Source organism: Acyrthosiphon pisum, chromosome A2 (genome assembly GCF_005508785.2).
Source record: "Acyrthosiphon pisum isolate AL4f chromosome A2, pea_aphid_22Mar2018_4r6ur, whole genome shotgun sequence".
NCBI lineage: Eukaryota > Metazoa > Arthropoda > Insecta > Hemiptera > Aphididae > Acyrthosiphon > Acyrthosiphon pisum.
Window position 1 is genome coordinate 51,608,909 of NC_042495.1, and position 17,360 is coordinate 51,626,268.

Here is a 17,360-nt window from a genome sequence, read left to right on the forward strand (position 1 = left end):
AACGTACGTATGTAAGACGGAGGCAACACATGCGGGTGCGACGTCCTCTTAATACAAAACATTAAACAACTTATAAAATAGAAATGTAGTTAAGATGAACTTAACAGAACTCAGAAATTGGTAATACATTTATAGTTAGTATGTAGTATTTAAAGAATATTCATTTATTATTATCATTATACAATTTTAACTTCAATGGAATTAAATGGTATAACTACAAAAAATCCGAAGACCAATATAATTAAATGTCCTAAAAATGTGCGCCCCCCCCTCAGAAAATTTCTGGATCCGCCCCTGTAAGTTAGACGTATTAAGATAAAAATAATAAGTTTATTAGTTTTTGATAGTTAATTAGAAGATTCAGATTTTGAAGATTTACTTACAAACTCGCTAATAGAAACATTAAAAAAAAATGAAATATTTTTCAGAACAACGAGAACGTGAATTGAAGGTGTTTTCCAAGCAAAACAAAATTGAAAAACAACTAGTAAAACAACAGATATGTGAAAAAAAGGATGATAAACCACTATTACAAGGAACTGATACTAAAAAGACTAAATTAACTGACAAAAATAAGGTTAATAAGTTAAAAAAAAAGGTTGATGTGAAAACTCAGGAAAAGAAGAAGATGAAAGATATTATAGAGACGATTAATTTTAATGAAAACAGCGGAACAACATCGTTTAAAAGAAATCTGAGGCCTCGACGTTCCTCTACCATGTTAGATGATTATATCATGACTGATTCGGATGAGGACGACATGAAATGTGAACCTGTTATAGAGGTGACAAAATGTGAAGCTTCTAAACCGTCGACCAAAACGATAACTGTGGCAGGGGAATCAAAATCTCAAAAATATAAGTTAAGTACTGACGAATCTGTTAAAAAAAATCTTAAAATCAATAAGACTGACTTGAAACCGAATAAAGATTTGAATAATGATTCTGAAGTGAAAAAAAATCTTTCTGAAACTAAGTCAAAAAGTATTTTATTAAAACGTGACAAAGAGCTAGAAATCAAGAATATTAAAAATACTGCTGTCGATAAAAAAAATGAAAGATCGTCAAAAAATAAGACTGAAATCTTAGTAATTACTAAAGAACCAAAAACTACCGGCATTGGTTCTAAAAACGCCGGAAAAAAAGTGCCACCCCCTAAGCAGCAGTCGACAAAAAAAGAAAACTCTTCAGACAAGAAAAAATCCAATTTAGATTTGTATAATAATAACAACAATAAAAAAAAACGGTCTACATCATCGTCGTCAGTGACGTCCTCGTCGTCTTCCATGTTTAGTGGTATTACTAGTCAAACAAAAGAAGAGCTTTTAGAACGCATGGCCGCAAATTTCGATGCCAAACCTACCGCTTGTGAGGGTGCTGAGAAATCTGCCGATAAAGTGACGTCGACACCAACGGCGGAAAGCAACAATGGTTCAGCTGTGACAAAAAATGCACTAGGCAACGCAAAAGAAAAACATGTTGAAATGAGCGTGATTGAAAAAAATTTACTGAGCTGTAGTATTGTGGTGGAAAAAAAGGCAGCTAATGAAGTTAATTCAGTAAATAACGAATTGTTGAAAAACAATCAAGAGTTGGAAAAATTTTCCAAAACGGAGAACGTAGTTGCAGTGCCAAAAGAAGAAAACGTCAACGTGACCACTGAAAAAGTAGAAAACGTGGTTATGGTTGTTGACAAGGTAGAGAAAACCGAGTCTATGATAGTGCCATTAAACAAAGTAGAAAAAGTGGAAAACATGGTGTTCCAAACCATAGCGAAAGATCTTTTCTTAGGGCAGCAGAAAGAGATCAAGATCACCATACCTGAATACTTCGCCGGTAAAAACTTCCAGTTGGACAACAGGTTTAAACAAGATGATGGCCTTTCCGTGTTATCCGAAATTTGTAGCGCCCTGCCTAGGTTTAATGAACCGTATGTGTCCAGTAGACAGCTTTTAAACAAGATGCCGGCGCCTGGGGATAGCAGCTTTGTAAAGTACGTTCCGCCAGATATCAGCGGAGACGAGAAGCCTACGGTGCAGACGCTGACGCCACCGGCGTTTGAAAGTCGCACCGTAAAAATTGTAAACTTGGCGCGTGGTAGCAGCTCGTCCGGGGCAAACGATAAAAATGATTTGGCCGCGTCTTGGAAACGGGCGTTCAAAAATGTCAAATTACCGAAAAATGGAATCGTCTCATCCGCTGTTTCGGTCGGTAACAATTTGATTGCTTGGACTAAAAAGAAACAAAATGACAATCAAATACCGCTACCAAAGACATGCACTGATGGTATTGATGGCAGCGGAAATAATGGTGGTACAAAAGAAATAACGGCCAATTCATTGAAAAACACTCTTCAGCCATCACCAGTGAATGGTATCGCTGAAAAGAAATCTGAACCTTCATATAAATACCAAACGATTTGCTGTGGCGAATCGAAAACTATAGAAATGTTGGATTGCAAAAAGAATGTGCTGGCATCAGCGCCTAACAACGCCTCGTATTTAGCTAAAACGACTATATTGAGCAGTACGAAGTATGATTTGAAATTTGAAAAACGATCCTCGTCGGCTGTAACAGCGACTATGGCAGTGCCCATCAGCCTAGAAAAACAACCACAAATACGCAAAGACTTCGTGGGAGACGTGTCGTCTTCGGACGATCAGAGTCCGGAGAAGAAGATATTCCACCAGCGGCGGCTGTCTACCACCCAGTCATGTAGCGGAAACAGTTCCGATGCCTTCTCACCTGATAACGAGACGAGTGTTTACGCTTTCCAACCTGACTTGCCGATAGCCAGCACCCCTTTCCGTCGGAATAAACCCCAATCGCCCGCAAAGTCCAGGACAGTTTCGCCCAACACGTCAATCGCTGTAAGTATACGATACAAATAAAATTACATTCGTCGCTCCGCTCAGAATCTAAAATAAGGGAACTCGATTTGTTACATAAGCTGTAAAGTGTATCATTGAGTAGAGCTTAAATTTGAATTCAATGATAAATCATTATGTACGATGAAAAATAATTCTGATCGCAGCAACCCGGACATACTATATTACAATAAATCGATACAGTAGGTTTTTTTTTGTCTGTACACGATAAGTAGTCGAAATAATGCTTCGGTTTTCAACTTCAGTATTTTTTTCGATGGGAAAGCGAATATAGTTTGTGTATTGAGGAGGTGAAAATTAAAAGTAATTTTCAAATGCGCCGGGAACAACAAAGAAAAATTATGGAAAAACGGGAATTTTTACACAAAACCGATTTTGGTTTTTGGTGTAACTCGAAAACAATTGACAGTGCAATTTTCATGGAATGATTAGCATTTTCTATACATCATACAATTTTCAAAATGTTTTGGGCTGTTTACGGACATTTTCAGTTTCCAATTTTTTTTTAGGTTTTATTTCTATATATTTCAATAAAATTTTATTCGTTAGGTCAAAAAGTTTGAAAATTTAATACAAAACTTCCAATATACTGTTACAATGGTGGTTGAAGAATATTAAAAATGTATATTTTCAATTTTTTTATAACCATTTAAAGTTCAGATTTTGGAAAATACGTAAAATCACGAAAATTTGCATATTATTTTGAGGTAGGAATTCATCAACATTTTTCTTTTTAAATTTAAGATATGAAAATATAATACAAGTTTCATCAGAAGTTTGACTACCTTTATTTTTAAAAAAAGGTGGGTAAGTGGATGTCGCTCTGCTGTACAGTAGGTTAGAAGTGGGTCACTGTATAATGGACAGTATTAAATTTGAATTCAATGATATAATATCACTGTATAAGAAAAACGATTCTGAGCGGAGACGGTATATCAGTCTATGTATTAGACATATATTATATACTTATCTATGGTATTAAAAAAAAATTGACCTATCATAGGTACCTATAATAAATTCCAAATTAATCATATCATAATATCTATTAGGTACTTATAACGCGTTATACATAAACAAAAAACCGTGGTACTATCAAAGATATATAATAGTATACTTTAGAAGTTTCAAGTACCCACGAATAATATTATACAATCACAACAAAATAACTAAAATAGTTATCCTAGGTTTTTAATATGTATTTTCGTCCAAATTTGTACTTAAAATGACTATAAAAATAAACTGTGTAAATGTATTTTTTGGTAACAGAATTAACTACTTACGTGGAATCTTGTTTTAAATTTTCAATTCTTAGATACAAAAATCGAACATTTTATAAATTTTTAACTACAAAATAATTTTTCAAATTAAAATTTGATAAATTTTATCAAAATTTGATCTTTAAATGCTTATAAAAAAAAATTGTGCCAATGTATTTTTTATATTTTTCAACTGATATTGTAACAATATATCACGAGCTATGTATTAAATTTATACACTTTTTGGCCCAACAGATAAACTTTATTGATATTTATAGAAAAAAAAACTAAAAAATTGAAAACTTACATGTCCGTAAACAGCTCAAAAAGAGTCAAAATATTTTCAAAATTGTATGAGTGCATATGGAACTGCTAATATAAACATTCAGTAAAATTTTCATGTATCTGCAGTTATTCGTTTTTGAATTACAACAAAATAAGGAAATCGCTACATGAGAAATCGAGTGAATATCCATTGTTGTAAAAATTTGAATTTCAAACGATCATAAAAATTTAATTTGACTTTCTTATAGATATTTTTTGTTTGATAAAGGTAGATAATCTTATAAGGAATCTTGTATTACATTTTCATATCTTAGATTTAAAAAGAAAAATTTTTATGAATTTCTAAATTTCTAACTCGATATAATTTGCAAATTTTCGTGATTTTTCCATATTTTGTCATTTTTTGAACTTTAAATGCTTATAAAAAAAAAACTGTGACTAACGATTTTTAATTTTGTTCATCTGCCTTTGAAACAATATACTAGGAGCCTTCTATTAAATTTTCAAGCTTTTTTATCCAACAAATAAAATTTTATTGATATTTTTAGAAAAAAAACTAAAAAAAAATGGAAAGAGCTCAAAATAAATGAAAATGTTATGGTGTATAGAAAATGCTAAGATAAACATTCAGTCAAAATTTCATGTATCTACGGTCATTTTTTTTAAAGTTACACCAAAAACCAAATTCAATTTTGTGAAAAATCGATTTTGCGTAAAAATTCCCGTTTTTCCTTAATTTTTCTTTTGTTTTTCTCTGCGCTTTTGAAAACTACTGGGAAATTTAAATTTTGACCTCCCCAATGCACCAACGATATTCACTTTCTGATCGAACAAGATACTGAAGTTGAAAATCGTAGCATTATTTCGACTACTTATCGTGTACACAGACACAAAAAAAATAAAAAAACACACATCATTGTAAAATCAATACATTCCTCGTTCCACTCCGAATCTAAAAATGTCTACCAGAATGACAAATTAAATTTTTATGAGCGTTCAAACTCAATTTCTCATGTAACGACTGTAACTATTATACTTTGTTTTTGACAAATTACGTCAAAAACATGGTTTCACTAAAATCTGTTTTTTGTTTGTTTTCCCAAATATTTTAAAAAGTACGATTTTTCACTTTTCATCTTTTACACCTTAATCACCTACTGTATCCAATTTCCTATCAGAAACTACTTTTGATTTTGAAGATATTTTAAGAAGTAAGAAAATATTTTTCTGAATATTATAAAACGTATACACTGTACTTAGACAAAAATTTAAAACACATCATTGTACAACTAATACATACATCTCTCCACTCAGAATCTAAAATCGAAATTACTTATCCACTTTGTTCTTCTGGTGTAGGTGAGTATTGAAAACGATTCTATGGAAGAAAAATCTCATCAGTCCACCGTGTCATCAACAACAACGGACGTTGATAGCGAAGATGGACGTCTTTTTTACATCCCATTACCGGCCGGTGTTCGAGCACAGCCGATGATTCAGGGCGTCACAGTCAAGCTTGGCACGGAAGGACCTCAAAAAAAATTAGTGATGAGCGCTAAGCTAGTAACCAAACCCCCGGCATCTACGATACCAGTCAGGTGTGTAAACAATTAAAGCAAATATAGTTTGATTAGTTCTGCACCCAAGTTTTATTATTATTAGTTATTTGTATTCATTACAATTTTTAATTTATTTGTATACAGTTCCATATCGCCAAAACCCGAGCGGAAAATCAAACCTCTGTGCACGACGAAAATTACCAACAGCACAACTCCCGTCGGTACTGTGCAACCAACTACTAGAACCATTCAGCCCCCAAAGTGTACCCCCTCAACTTCGAAACAAGTGTTACCGTTACCGCCGCAGCCACAAATCCCGGAAACGAAAGATGATAAGAAACGAATACAACAAATCACTACTACAACTAATTCTACTACTACTGCCATTACTTCTGCTAAGGAATCTAAAAAATTGTCATCCGTCACTAATAACAAGAAACATAAAAAGTAGGTGTCATTGCAGAGCGCATGGTTTTAATTGTGCATATAAATATACTAGGGTATTAATTGGTTTTAATTTTAAGGACTGAAAAACAAGTTAATAATAAGAGAAAGTCCAGCGAGAAAGTTGTTTCAAAAAAAAAATTAGCTAAAGAACATGCTCACATGTTGGATGCGCCGACATTTTATCCATCTGAAGAAGACTTCAAGGATCCATTAGAATATTTTGAAATTGTTAAACCCATTGCTCAAAAGTATGGTATATGCAGAGTCGTGCCGCCGCCCAGTTTCAAGGTCTGTATAATATATTATATTGTATATATTATATTAGACCTGTTAATCATGCAATATAATATAGGTAATACAGTGTATCTCTACCAGTATTCCACCCAAAAAATGTAAATCTTTAGTTTCTAAATATGTACTCGCTCTTTAAACTCGTTTTTAAAACTATTAATATAATAATTATTATCCGGCTATCACATTTTTATAAGAAACACAAAAACAAAAATTTAAATATTCTTATTTTGAGTTTAGGGTTAGTACTTAACTACAATTTATTATAATAATTATTCAAAATCATTCAATGAAATTTATTGACGATTGCACTTATTCTTCTACCGCAGCCGGAATGCAAAGTCAGCGACGACATGCGTTTCACAGCGTACAACCAGTACGTGCACAAAATGATGAACCGTTGGGGCCCAAACGTCCGCGAAATGATGGCCATGAAAAAGTACCTGGAAACACAGTCAATAGTCTTATCCAACCCGCCGCTCATCGGTGGCATGGAATTAGATTTACCGAAGCTGTACCATACTGTACAGGAGCTTGGCGGACTCAAGGAAGTGATAGAACTGGACAAGTGGTGTCGTGTCGCCGACCTGATGAAGATTCCGAAGAGTGCTCAAGACCGTGTCACCAAACTTGATGACATTTACTGCAAATATCTATTGCCGTATGACACACTCTCTCACGGTAAGTCTATACTAGTCAAGGTCCGCTCAAAATGTCTGGTTGACTGTCTTCTCTAAAACTCCGGTTTTATTCAATTTTCTTAGACGAACGACAAAAATTAATCGCAGAAGTGGACAAAGAGTGGAAACAGATCTGCAAGAAAGGCGACACTGATGATGAGTTGTATGAAGATGTCAACGATTGTATAGCAAAAGTATGTTACTAAGTAATGGCAGTATACCATATACTAAAATAATACTTCTTGTACATTAGAGTAAATTGTCTGAAAGTATAAAAACATAAAATCAAAATAATCTTGCCTAAACATCTCCATTTGTTTAATTGATAGTAAATTGTTACAAAACATTTGCTTTAAATATAATTAACAGGGCTGTGAAATTGTTTGAAGTTCTACAGAAAAAAATTGTATTCTATAATATAATCTTCTTCTGTTTTGCCTTTTTCTCCAAACTATTTGGGGTTGACCATCTCCACAGAGCCTTGCTCCCTCCCCCCACCTCATATTTATATATACCAGCTATTTTTATTTAATTTGTGTAATTCTCTATTATGTCTATTAATTCTTCTATGATCTTTCTCTCCTTCATTCCTTCTACATTGATTTCCATATCTACTCTTAGGGCCGTTTCACATGGGTGTGCACGTGACTTAGCGTATATGCACGTTTTTTTTTTTACATTGACTAAGTCTATACGTGCGCTACCATATCATTGGAGTGGCACGTATAAATTTAATCAATATAACTGAAAACGTGCATAAACGATCCGTCGCGTATCATAATATGAACCCATGTTAAACGGCCCTCAGTACCTCCAAATCATCTCCTCATAACATTACAATCATCTCAAACTATTCTACCACATTTTGTCTACTTCTACCCTTTATAAATTATAAACAATAAAAAAAAACAAGTGTTTTAAGTGAAAAATATTAATGTTTGATTTTTTGTTCACTATTCGTGTGTAAAGGGTCGAAGTATCGCTTTGAGCGCTTATTACCGGGTAGCGCGCAACACTGTTGCCATGTGGTTCAAGGAACAGCAGCAACAACAACAACCGTCAGGCGGCCACTCATTATCGACGTCAACTGTGGCAGCGGTTCGGGCCGAAGATGTCGAGTCGCTCTACTGGAAAAACGTGCAGGACAGGAAAAACCACATATGTGTATTGTCCGGTTCGATCGATTCGGGTGCTGAGGGCTATGGATTCCCGACAACCAAGACGGCCACGTTTACCAAACACCCGTGGAACCTAAAGGTGCTCACTAACAACCCGGAGTCTGTGCTCAAGTCGCTAGGCCCGGTGATGGGCATGACTGTGCCCACCATACACATGGGTATGGTGTTCTCGGCATGTTGCTGGTACAAAGATCCACATGGGTTGCCATGGATCGAGTACCTGCATACCGGCGCCGAAAAGGTATGGTACGGCGTGCCATCCAGCCAGAGCGACCTTTTCCGGGCGGCCATGAAGCGCCTGCTTCCCCGGGCCGTGGCTGAAGGTCAGAATCATCACACATGGCTGGCCGCGGACAGCGGCATGGTGCCCCCCAGCCGGTTACTTGATCACGGCGTCACGCTCACCCGGACCGTGCAAAAACCAGGCCAGTTCCTCATTGTCATGCCACGTGCTTACACGTGTAATGTATCCACTGGTTATGTTATATCCGAGAGTGTGTACTTCACACAGCCCGGTTGGCTTGACAGCGCCGAGAAGACTTTCCAGGTATAAATATATTTTTTTAATTTTGTTAATTATTCCACCGCCAACAAATATTATTGATTTTCAACAAAATTATATTCAAAAATCAAGCTCAACCTATTGCACAACCTAACTGATTTGTATTATACGGTTTCAGGACTTGCAAAAGAATTGTGAACCCGCTGCCTTTTCGTTTGAAAAGCTTCTTATAAACATGTCCACGGATTCGCGTACACCTCAAAAAATATTGAAACAAGTAAGTTGACTTGTCCATAATAGTATACCTATTATTAACAGTGGTGGGAAATATCTACATAAATTTATCTAGATAAAAATTATTTATCTTTTATCTTATCTAGATAAATTTCTACTCAGTTATCTTTATCTTCACCTAGATAAAATTCTAGTTATCTATGAGTACTTATCTAGATAATTTATTTAAATGAACTAAAAAAAAATTTGAAAATTTAAAATATTTTTATTATTTTATTTTTACATTTTTCTATTTTTCATTTATTACATAGAAAACATGTTTAGTAATATGCATTCTAATACCATGATTTTAATATTTATTCATTGTTAGTCTGGAGTTTTACATCGTAAACAATGAGAAAACCCAAAAATAGAAATATGTTTTGGGCATGTAGTATGTAAGATTAAAAGAACAATTACTAATAATAGCAAAAGCAAAAACATCTATCCCTGCTGCCCGCTGGCCACCACCGAATGATGATGGTCTCATTAGCTGATACGGGTATAGAATTGTGTACAAAGTATGAAAAATAATTATTGTTTAAAACCGACAAAAATAAACCAACATTCATGGATATTGGACTCACAAGCATAATAATATTATAATAATTTGTAATTTATAACAATTTAATATTTATAAAACCCTATTAGAATTCCCGGTATTTCAGTTATCGCTTAACCGATCTGTACGACCTCTGTCCTCTGCTTAAAAAAATTTTAAATTATTTTTTTTTTTACCTGTAGACTCAAGTATAGGTATCCTGAATATTTTCAAAATCAAACATGAAATTATCTCATTTTTATCTTTATCTAGATAAAAATGAGTACATTTTTATCTAGATAAATATGAGATAATTTCATGATAAATTCTAGATAAAATTTAGTTTAATTATCTTTATCTGTATCTAGATAAAAATTATTACAGTCATCTTTATCTTTATTTAGATAAATTATTAGTTATCTATTCCCAACACTGATTATTAATAGTTTTGTATTCCTTTGGCAATGTTTAGGAAATATCACCTTTTCTATGGTATCGGCAAGGAGTGATATAGGTACCAGAAAAGTTGCCTTGAAATTTTTTTTCTTATTATAGTTCTACCACTATACTACATTATGAATAAATTTTATTCATATTTAAGATGTAAATTGATAAAATAAATAAATAAATAATATATGAAATAGTTTCAATAAGGTTAAGTTAGAAATAGTACATCAATCAAAATGCTCAAAATCACATCTTTCTATGATTTTTGTTATGTGTATTTTATTGTATATAATTCATTAAAGAGCAATGGAAGTACTGGATGGCCAACCACACATAGAGAACTTAAAAATCAAAAGCTTAAGCAGTACAACTAATTTTTCCCCAATAATTATTGTATTTGAGTTTTAACTTGTTTCCGTGTCTACAGCTTCTAAACATGTTGAGCAACATGAGAGACTGTGAAGTAGCGCTTCGGAGTCAGCTGGTGGAGGATTTGGGCCTAAAAACGTCTGAACGTATTCGGCCCACAACGTCCAAATCAAATGAGCATAATGATGACTATGAGTGTGACGTGTGCCATTCAATTCTTTACATATCAATGGTAACATAAACTGCAATATTATTGTTATTAATATTATCATAAATACAATTTGTTTAGTGAACTGTAAGACACTTGTACTTTTACAATTGTAACTTTTTTTTATAAATTATAAATGTTATATTCATGTTGTGAAACTAATTATTTTTGGAAATGTTTCTACGCATATAAGTCATACTGGCTACAATAATTGTACTAAATAATATTATCAAAATGTTTAGGTACTCTTTTCATTATACTTCAAAGTCCTGGTTAAACAAGTACACAGCCTGCTTAAAGCCAGATTTTTTTCGAAAAGTCTTCCCCTCCCCAAAACTATATTCTAAAAATAATAAATGCTTAAAACTAAGTACGTACTTTTAAATTGAATGGACTAAGATTGAAGTATGACAAAAGAAATCTGTAAATGTCAAAGTTTGATTGAGGACTTCTAGCTCATTCTGTATACCAAAAGCTCAAAATTAAATATTATTTAAATAGGTATGTAAATATGAAGATATAACAAGCTAATTTTTTTGTTTGCACAGGTGAACAACTCGCATGAAGACTGTGACTATTGTCTGAGACATGGCATTGAGATTTTATCAAAAAAACACAATCAACTCAAGTATTGCAAGTTTTTGTACACTTTTGACGAGGTGAGGAACAATGAGGCAAACCTTTTTTTTATAGGGATAGTGGCAACAACTTCATAAAACCTTAAATTGTGCCCTTTAAAATATATACCTTTATTTAAACTACTTGACTAACATCTTTGAAAGGACCTGGATGTGGTGTCTCAGTCTAACAAAAATATGAGATAACAAATTTGGATTCAGCAGTTCCAATTTTATGTAGTAACGTTTAAGAATAGAGTGAATTGACCTATTATCTTCTCAGTATTTTTGTGATATTTTACTTTTCAAGAAAGTTATGAGTGTAAAATATCTCAAAACTTACTTTTAATTTTGTTCATAGGTCAATTCAGTATTCACTATACTATTAAAGGTCATTTTACAAAATTGGAACTGCTGAACACAAATTTTTTGTTGTACATTGGTAAGATGAAGACAATAAATGCTAGTGTGGCGACTTCTTGAGATAAATTTGAGATTGTTTTTGGTGTGGTTGTATTTGTAAATTGGTAAAATATCAATATAAGATTTACACTTATATGACAAAATGTATTAATATATTTTATTATTGTATCACATAAATAACTAGCCAATATAACCGAAAATCCAGTATTTTTGATAGTAAAATCATATTTCATTTGATTTATGATTCATATCTCATTGTCTTATAACACTAATTATAGCTCTACATCTTTTTTTCGTCGCACCATGTTTTTGAACACAATGTTTATGTAGCATTAACTTCTGCTGTTAATCATTTGTAATTTTATTATTAACTTAGTGTCGTATCTGTTATTTGTAATTATTATTTTTATAATGTATCTTAGTTGTTATGTATTTGGTTAATGTTTTAGTTTTATTTCTTATTTTATGTAATTAATATTACATGCTGTACTATTTTTCTAATGTTCTAAAGGGTTCTTACCCGTTTATAAATAATAAATAACATAACATAACATAACAGTGGGCCGATCCCTATGACTACCTGTTGCAGCCTCAAATTTTTATAGGAGTATGGGTAATAAATTAACAGGATCATAAAAATATTAATATATCATAATATTTATGATATTATTTATACACTATTGTAAAATGTGTATACTAGCATGGTCCATGTGAAATTGGTAGTAAGGTAGTATTGTAAATAGGGTTTAGACCACAGCATAAACTTTTTGGAACATTGTCATCACCATAACATAATAAATATTCATATAAGTAGTATGAAAAAATTATAATACAATGAATTAATACTTTATTTACACTATGACTTGTTTTTGATTTTTTTTTTTTTTTTGTATTTCAGACTGATTTGGATATGATATTAATAAAACTTCGTGAAAGGATTGATTCGAAAAAAAAGAAGACATCTACCAGAAGTTGATGATAATTCCTGGATTAGATACATATACTTTTGTATATTTAAATAACAAAAAATTAATTTTTTTAACTACAAACATTAATTGAATAAAACTAAAAAAATCTCATAGGTCTTTTTCTAAAGACATTATATCAAGTTATATTGCCGTTGAGTGTGTTCGATCATATTATATTATTATACTCTTCCTAGAGAGTAAATTTCAAGACTTAATTTTTATTTTTTTTTATTTTCTCATTTGTTCCAACATTTTGTGATTTAATTTTTTTTATTATTATTATTTATTATTACAATATTATTTTAATTTTTTACATTTGTACAAAAATTGTGTTCATGTGGTCTCAGAAATTTGTTAATTATCCGTTTAGCAAATTTTTGTACTTAATAGATTTAATAATAGTATTTTATCAAACTTACGTGTTTGCGTGCTCGAATAGTTTTATTTGTGTACAATTCATTATGTTGCAAAACGAAATGTTGACTGGTTACTCTTAAAAATCAATGATGTCTGAAGAGTCTAGTAAAAAAACAAAAAAATAATAATAAATGCGATTAGTATTATTGAAAATATAATTGTTTGTCTTGTCATCCTCAGTAAAACTATAATTTTCCACCTCTACCCTATATTCTCTCGGCTGAATACAACTATTTTTTAGGCATCATTTAAATAAAATGCCCTTTTTATATAATATTATTCATCCACATTATTTAAAATAATATATCGACGGTGGAAAGGAAAAAGGGCGTAAACGACGTTTTTGACAAAATTTGTTTTTTTAAGGCGTAAACAACATAATTCTGTATCAATTGTGCTCACCTGATTATCGATATGTTGATTATTGACGAAGTTATATTCAATAATAAAATAATCGATAGTTGCAAGTCGTAAATGCCATTTAACAAATTAAAGATTAACCCCCAAATAACAGGCTTAAGCGACAAAACAATATTTTTGAGCGTAACCACTATAGCTATTTATAATAATTTTAAATATTTTTATCGGTTTTAATTATTGTTGGTTATTATAATTATTGATAATATCTATAAATTTTATTTTGTTCATTTTTAAATAAACAGAATAGAATAAAATTATAATAATATTATGATTATTATTATTATGCTGGTTGTAACTAGCAAAATTCAGATTAATAACAAGAATAAGGCGTAAGCACCAAAAAAGTATATAAATTAACATTACAGGCAAAAATAATAACAATTCTTGATTTATCATGTTACCAACTTATTTAGAATACAATTATCTAAAAAAATTGGTGAAAATTCAATGAAATTTTTTTAAACGGCTTTAAAAGTTAAAAAAAAAGCAGAAAAAACGCTTGTTTGGCTCTCCTGTAAAATGTATAAAATGTCGCTTATGCCGTTTTTCCTTTCCACCGTTGATATATAATTGTAGCGTTTGCTATTTAATTAACCCATGATTGGTCCAATACATTTTGGTGCACCACCATTTAATTACCTAAAATATAAAACTGTTAATTTTTCTTATCAATGGTTCTATTAATGAAAACTATTAAAAGTTTATGGATTGTGGTTTGCAATTAGGACTGGTAAGTGGTAGTTGATTTTAGACACCATAACCGCATCCGAATGTTCATAGATGTCATTATTTAATTATTTACTAGGTGCTTTAATTTCGTAATATTTTTGCAATATTTTGATTAAAAATTGGTACTTTATTTTTAATTTTTAGACTACATTTTGATTACGATTTTATTTTGATTGTGTAATGCACACAGTGGATTGTAGACATTTTTTTTCTTTATAGTGAGGCTACCACCCATCACTTCTTATAATGATTATAATATCAGTACTTATTTTAATTTTTTTTTCCTAACTGAAATTGATCAATTATACTATACAAGTAACTGACCATTTTTTAATAGTTTGAATAGGTTCACTTTATTGTAGCAATAAAAGTAAATAATGAGTAATAAGTAATAATTATTTTTCGTCAGTTGTTTTAAAAATTCATTGCACTCACTCATACTACAGAAAATGCATTAGAATAGAATGAATTTGGGCTAAATAAGTTATATGTAATAGCATTGGCTCTCACTAAAGGCGGTATCAAGTACTTTTGCACAACCCAATACATTTTTGTTGGCTAAGTAAGGTATTCTTTTGTAACACTAAAAAAATACTTGAACTTTCAAAATGTATTAGTTATATTACCTATACAGGTCTTATAAAATCATTGCTTGAATTAAATAAGACATTTAAATATTCAGGTACACATACTTTTTTTTCCCAGTTCAAGCTGATAAAAATAATTTTTTTTATATTTATCATATTTTGTGATTTATAGCATAGAATTTCATCTATTCTGTGCTTGTAGCATGAAGTAAAAATATGGTCTCAAAACAATTTTTGATTGTTAATAATATTGGTATATTGTATTCAATTTACTTCTTTTAAAACCATTTTGTCAATTAATTCATTATATTATTTTATGCTCAAGAGTCATGGAAGTTCTGCACTTGTCACCTACGTACAATGTACATATGACTTATTTTTATTGGGATGTAGTATATAAACAAAATATTAGCAGTTAAAAGATATACTGTTCAGGTTAAGAACTGTACCGCACTTTGACAAGTTTTTGTTGTCGGAAATCGGGTAACGTCTTTTCGTAATTTCACCAAGTCAACAATCTGTATGTTAGTTGTGAAGTCAAGCCGATATAAAATAGATATTGCCCCCACACACACATTACTCATACCAAATAGAGTACAATATATTATATAAAAAGAAAATGTATAGGTTGAAAAAGATTACATTAAATGTAGAAATTATATTGAGAGCATAAAGTAAAATAATGATATATCGAATATAAACAACATTAGAATAGTATAAATATCACCAATGGGGAAAAATATGCATTGAGAATTTTAGAAGTACAAAGATACATTAACTTAAGACAAATTCCAAATTCCAAAACTATAAAATCACATATCACTTTTGGTGGTATTATACATTCATTCATACGTTAGAAGATCAAGACAAACATCAATCTTAAAGAAGCTAAATAATAAGCTAGTAACTGCTGTCTGCTGATGGTTAAGGTAAGGTTATTTTACGTTATATAATATAATTTAGAATAAAATAATAAGTTAGAATATAAAAATTATATTTATATTTATTTTGTACCTATGTTGCGTCAAACATAATATAATAATTAATAAGGGCAATGAAAAGAAAAAGAACAACATTGTGTCATAAAAACATTAACAAATACATAGAAAATGATCTATCTTGGTGTTTTGAATTGGTAGATTACTAACAATTAACTCAGGTCTGTCGTGGACAAGGTAATGACTGGATTTTACAAAAATCATAATTTTGTGTTATTTTCCATTAATAAATCTGAAAACAAAATAAATAATTATTTTTACATGTCCAGCATCTTAAGTGATGGTCGTCGCAACGAATACTGACTTATGGTAAGAAAAATTGCTCTGGGAGTGAATTTTCCGTACATGTTTGGTCAAGTTGCTCTGGCTATTGGATGAATGGTTGCAAAATGGACAACAATAAGGCTTGTAACGAGAGTGTATGACTGTATGTCTCTTGAGCAGAGTCAGTGTTTTAAATGATTTGTCACAAATTTGACATGGGTGTACAGGTTCATTGTGTACAGTATTTTGATGTGTTACCAACCGGCTCTTAATAGCAAACATTGAACCACATTCTTCACACCTTCAGTAAAAAAACATTACATTAGAAACAAAATTGAATTATTGAATAAATGTACAATAAAAGACTTGTAAATAAATTTCTAAAAAAAAACTGAATATGAAACATGTAATAAAACAATTGTTTACATATTTTGAGGTCTTGATTGGGACTTGTTAAGATTAGACAAGTGTAAAATTAAATATTTGAGTCATTGATTGTGCATAGTGGTATCTTATTAAACAACGTAAGAGGAAACTATACCTGTATGGGTTGTCTCCGTCTTATAAGCACACAACATAACAAATTTGTGTTCATAGATAAGTTGATCATTGTAATACTCACATGTATGATTTAACTTTGTCGTGAGTGTATGAATGTACATTCATATCATGTCTTGAAGCACTCACATGATAACAAACAGAGCAGACAAATTTTGCTCCTGTGTGATCACAGTGTTTCAATTTTTTGTGACGTTTCAATGAATCATACAAAAATGTTGTGTAAGTGCACTATAATGCAAACAAACAGATAAATTAGTTATTAAGGGGGCTGCAGCTCACGTATTTTTCATACGTTTTAGACCAATAAGTGATGGTAATTTACACATACTTCGGAATGTCCGATTTAAATTTTTTATACATGTTTGAATTTATTGATAAAATATCTAGGTTTCTTAGGAAGTCGATTTTCAATTTTTAATTTAATTTAAAATGACCTTAAAATAACCATTTTTT

The 17,360-nt window shown here is 31.2% G+C and overlaps 2 protein-coding genes across 6 annotated transcripts in view; one reads left to right on the forward strand and one right to left on the reverse strand.

Annotated features, from left to right (window-relative positions):
* The window catches only part of LOC100163696, a 20,023-nt gene extending 6,517 nt beyond the window's left edge, over positions 1 to 13,506 (forward strand). For all 4 annotated transcript variants that reach the window (XM_003242300.4, XM_029490305.1, XM_029490306.1 and 1 more), the window contains 11 exons: positions 429 to 2,869; positions 5,788 to 6,026; positions 6,132 to 6,434; positions 6,512 to 6,722; positions 7,055 to 7,406; positions 7,490 to 7,599; positions 8,375 to 9,130; positions 9,264 to 9,362; positions 10,774 to 10,947; positions 11,472 to 11,582; positions 12,862 to 13,506. In XM_003242300.4, the coding sequence (XP_003242348.1) occupies positions 429 to 2,869; positions 5,788 to 6,026; positions 6,132 to 6,434; positions 6,512 to 6,722; positions 7,055 to 7,406; positions 7,490 to 7,599; positions 8,375 to 9,130; positions 9,264 to 9,362; positions 10,774 to 10,947; positions 11,472 to 11,582; positions 12,862 to 12,939 (4,874 nt within the window). In that variant the 3' untranslated portion in view covers positions 12,940 to 13,506. The remainder of the gene's footprint in view (positions 1 to 428; positions 2,870 to 5,787; positions 6,027 to 6,131; positions 6,435 to 6,511; positions 6,723 to 7,054; positions 7,407 to 7,489; positions 7,600 to 8,374; positions 9,131 to 9,263; positions 9,363 to 10,773; positions 10,948 to 11,471; positions 11,583 to 12,861) is intronic.
* A 2,555-nt stretch (positions 13,507 to 16,061) lies between these two features.
* Positions 16,062 to 17,360, reverse strand: part of LOC100165736 (zinc finger protein 28) — a 4,317-nt gene continuing 3,018 nt past the window's right edge. For both annotated transcript variants that reach the window (XM_016801855.2, XM_001946965.5), the window contains 3 exons: positions 16,969 to 17,135; positions 16,387 to 16,647; positions 16,062 to 16,314 (listed from right to left, as the gene is read on the reverse strand). In XM_016801855.2, coding sequence (XP_016657344.1) covers positions 16,296 to 16,314; positions 16,387 to 16,647; positions 16,969 to 17,135 — 447 coding nt within the window. In that variant the 3' untranslated portion in view covers positions 16,062 to 16,295. The remainder of the gene's footprint in view (positions 16,315 to 16,386; positions 16,648 to 16,968; positions 17,136 to 17,360) is intronic.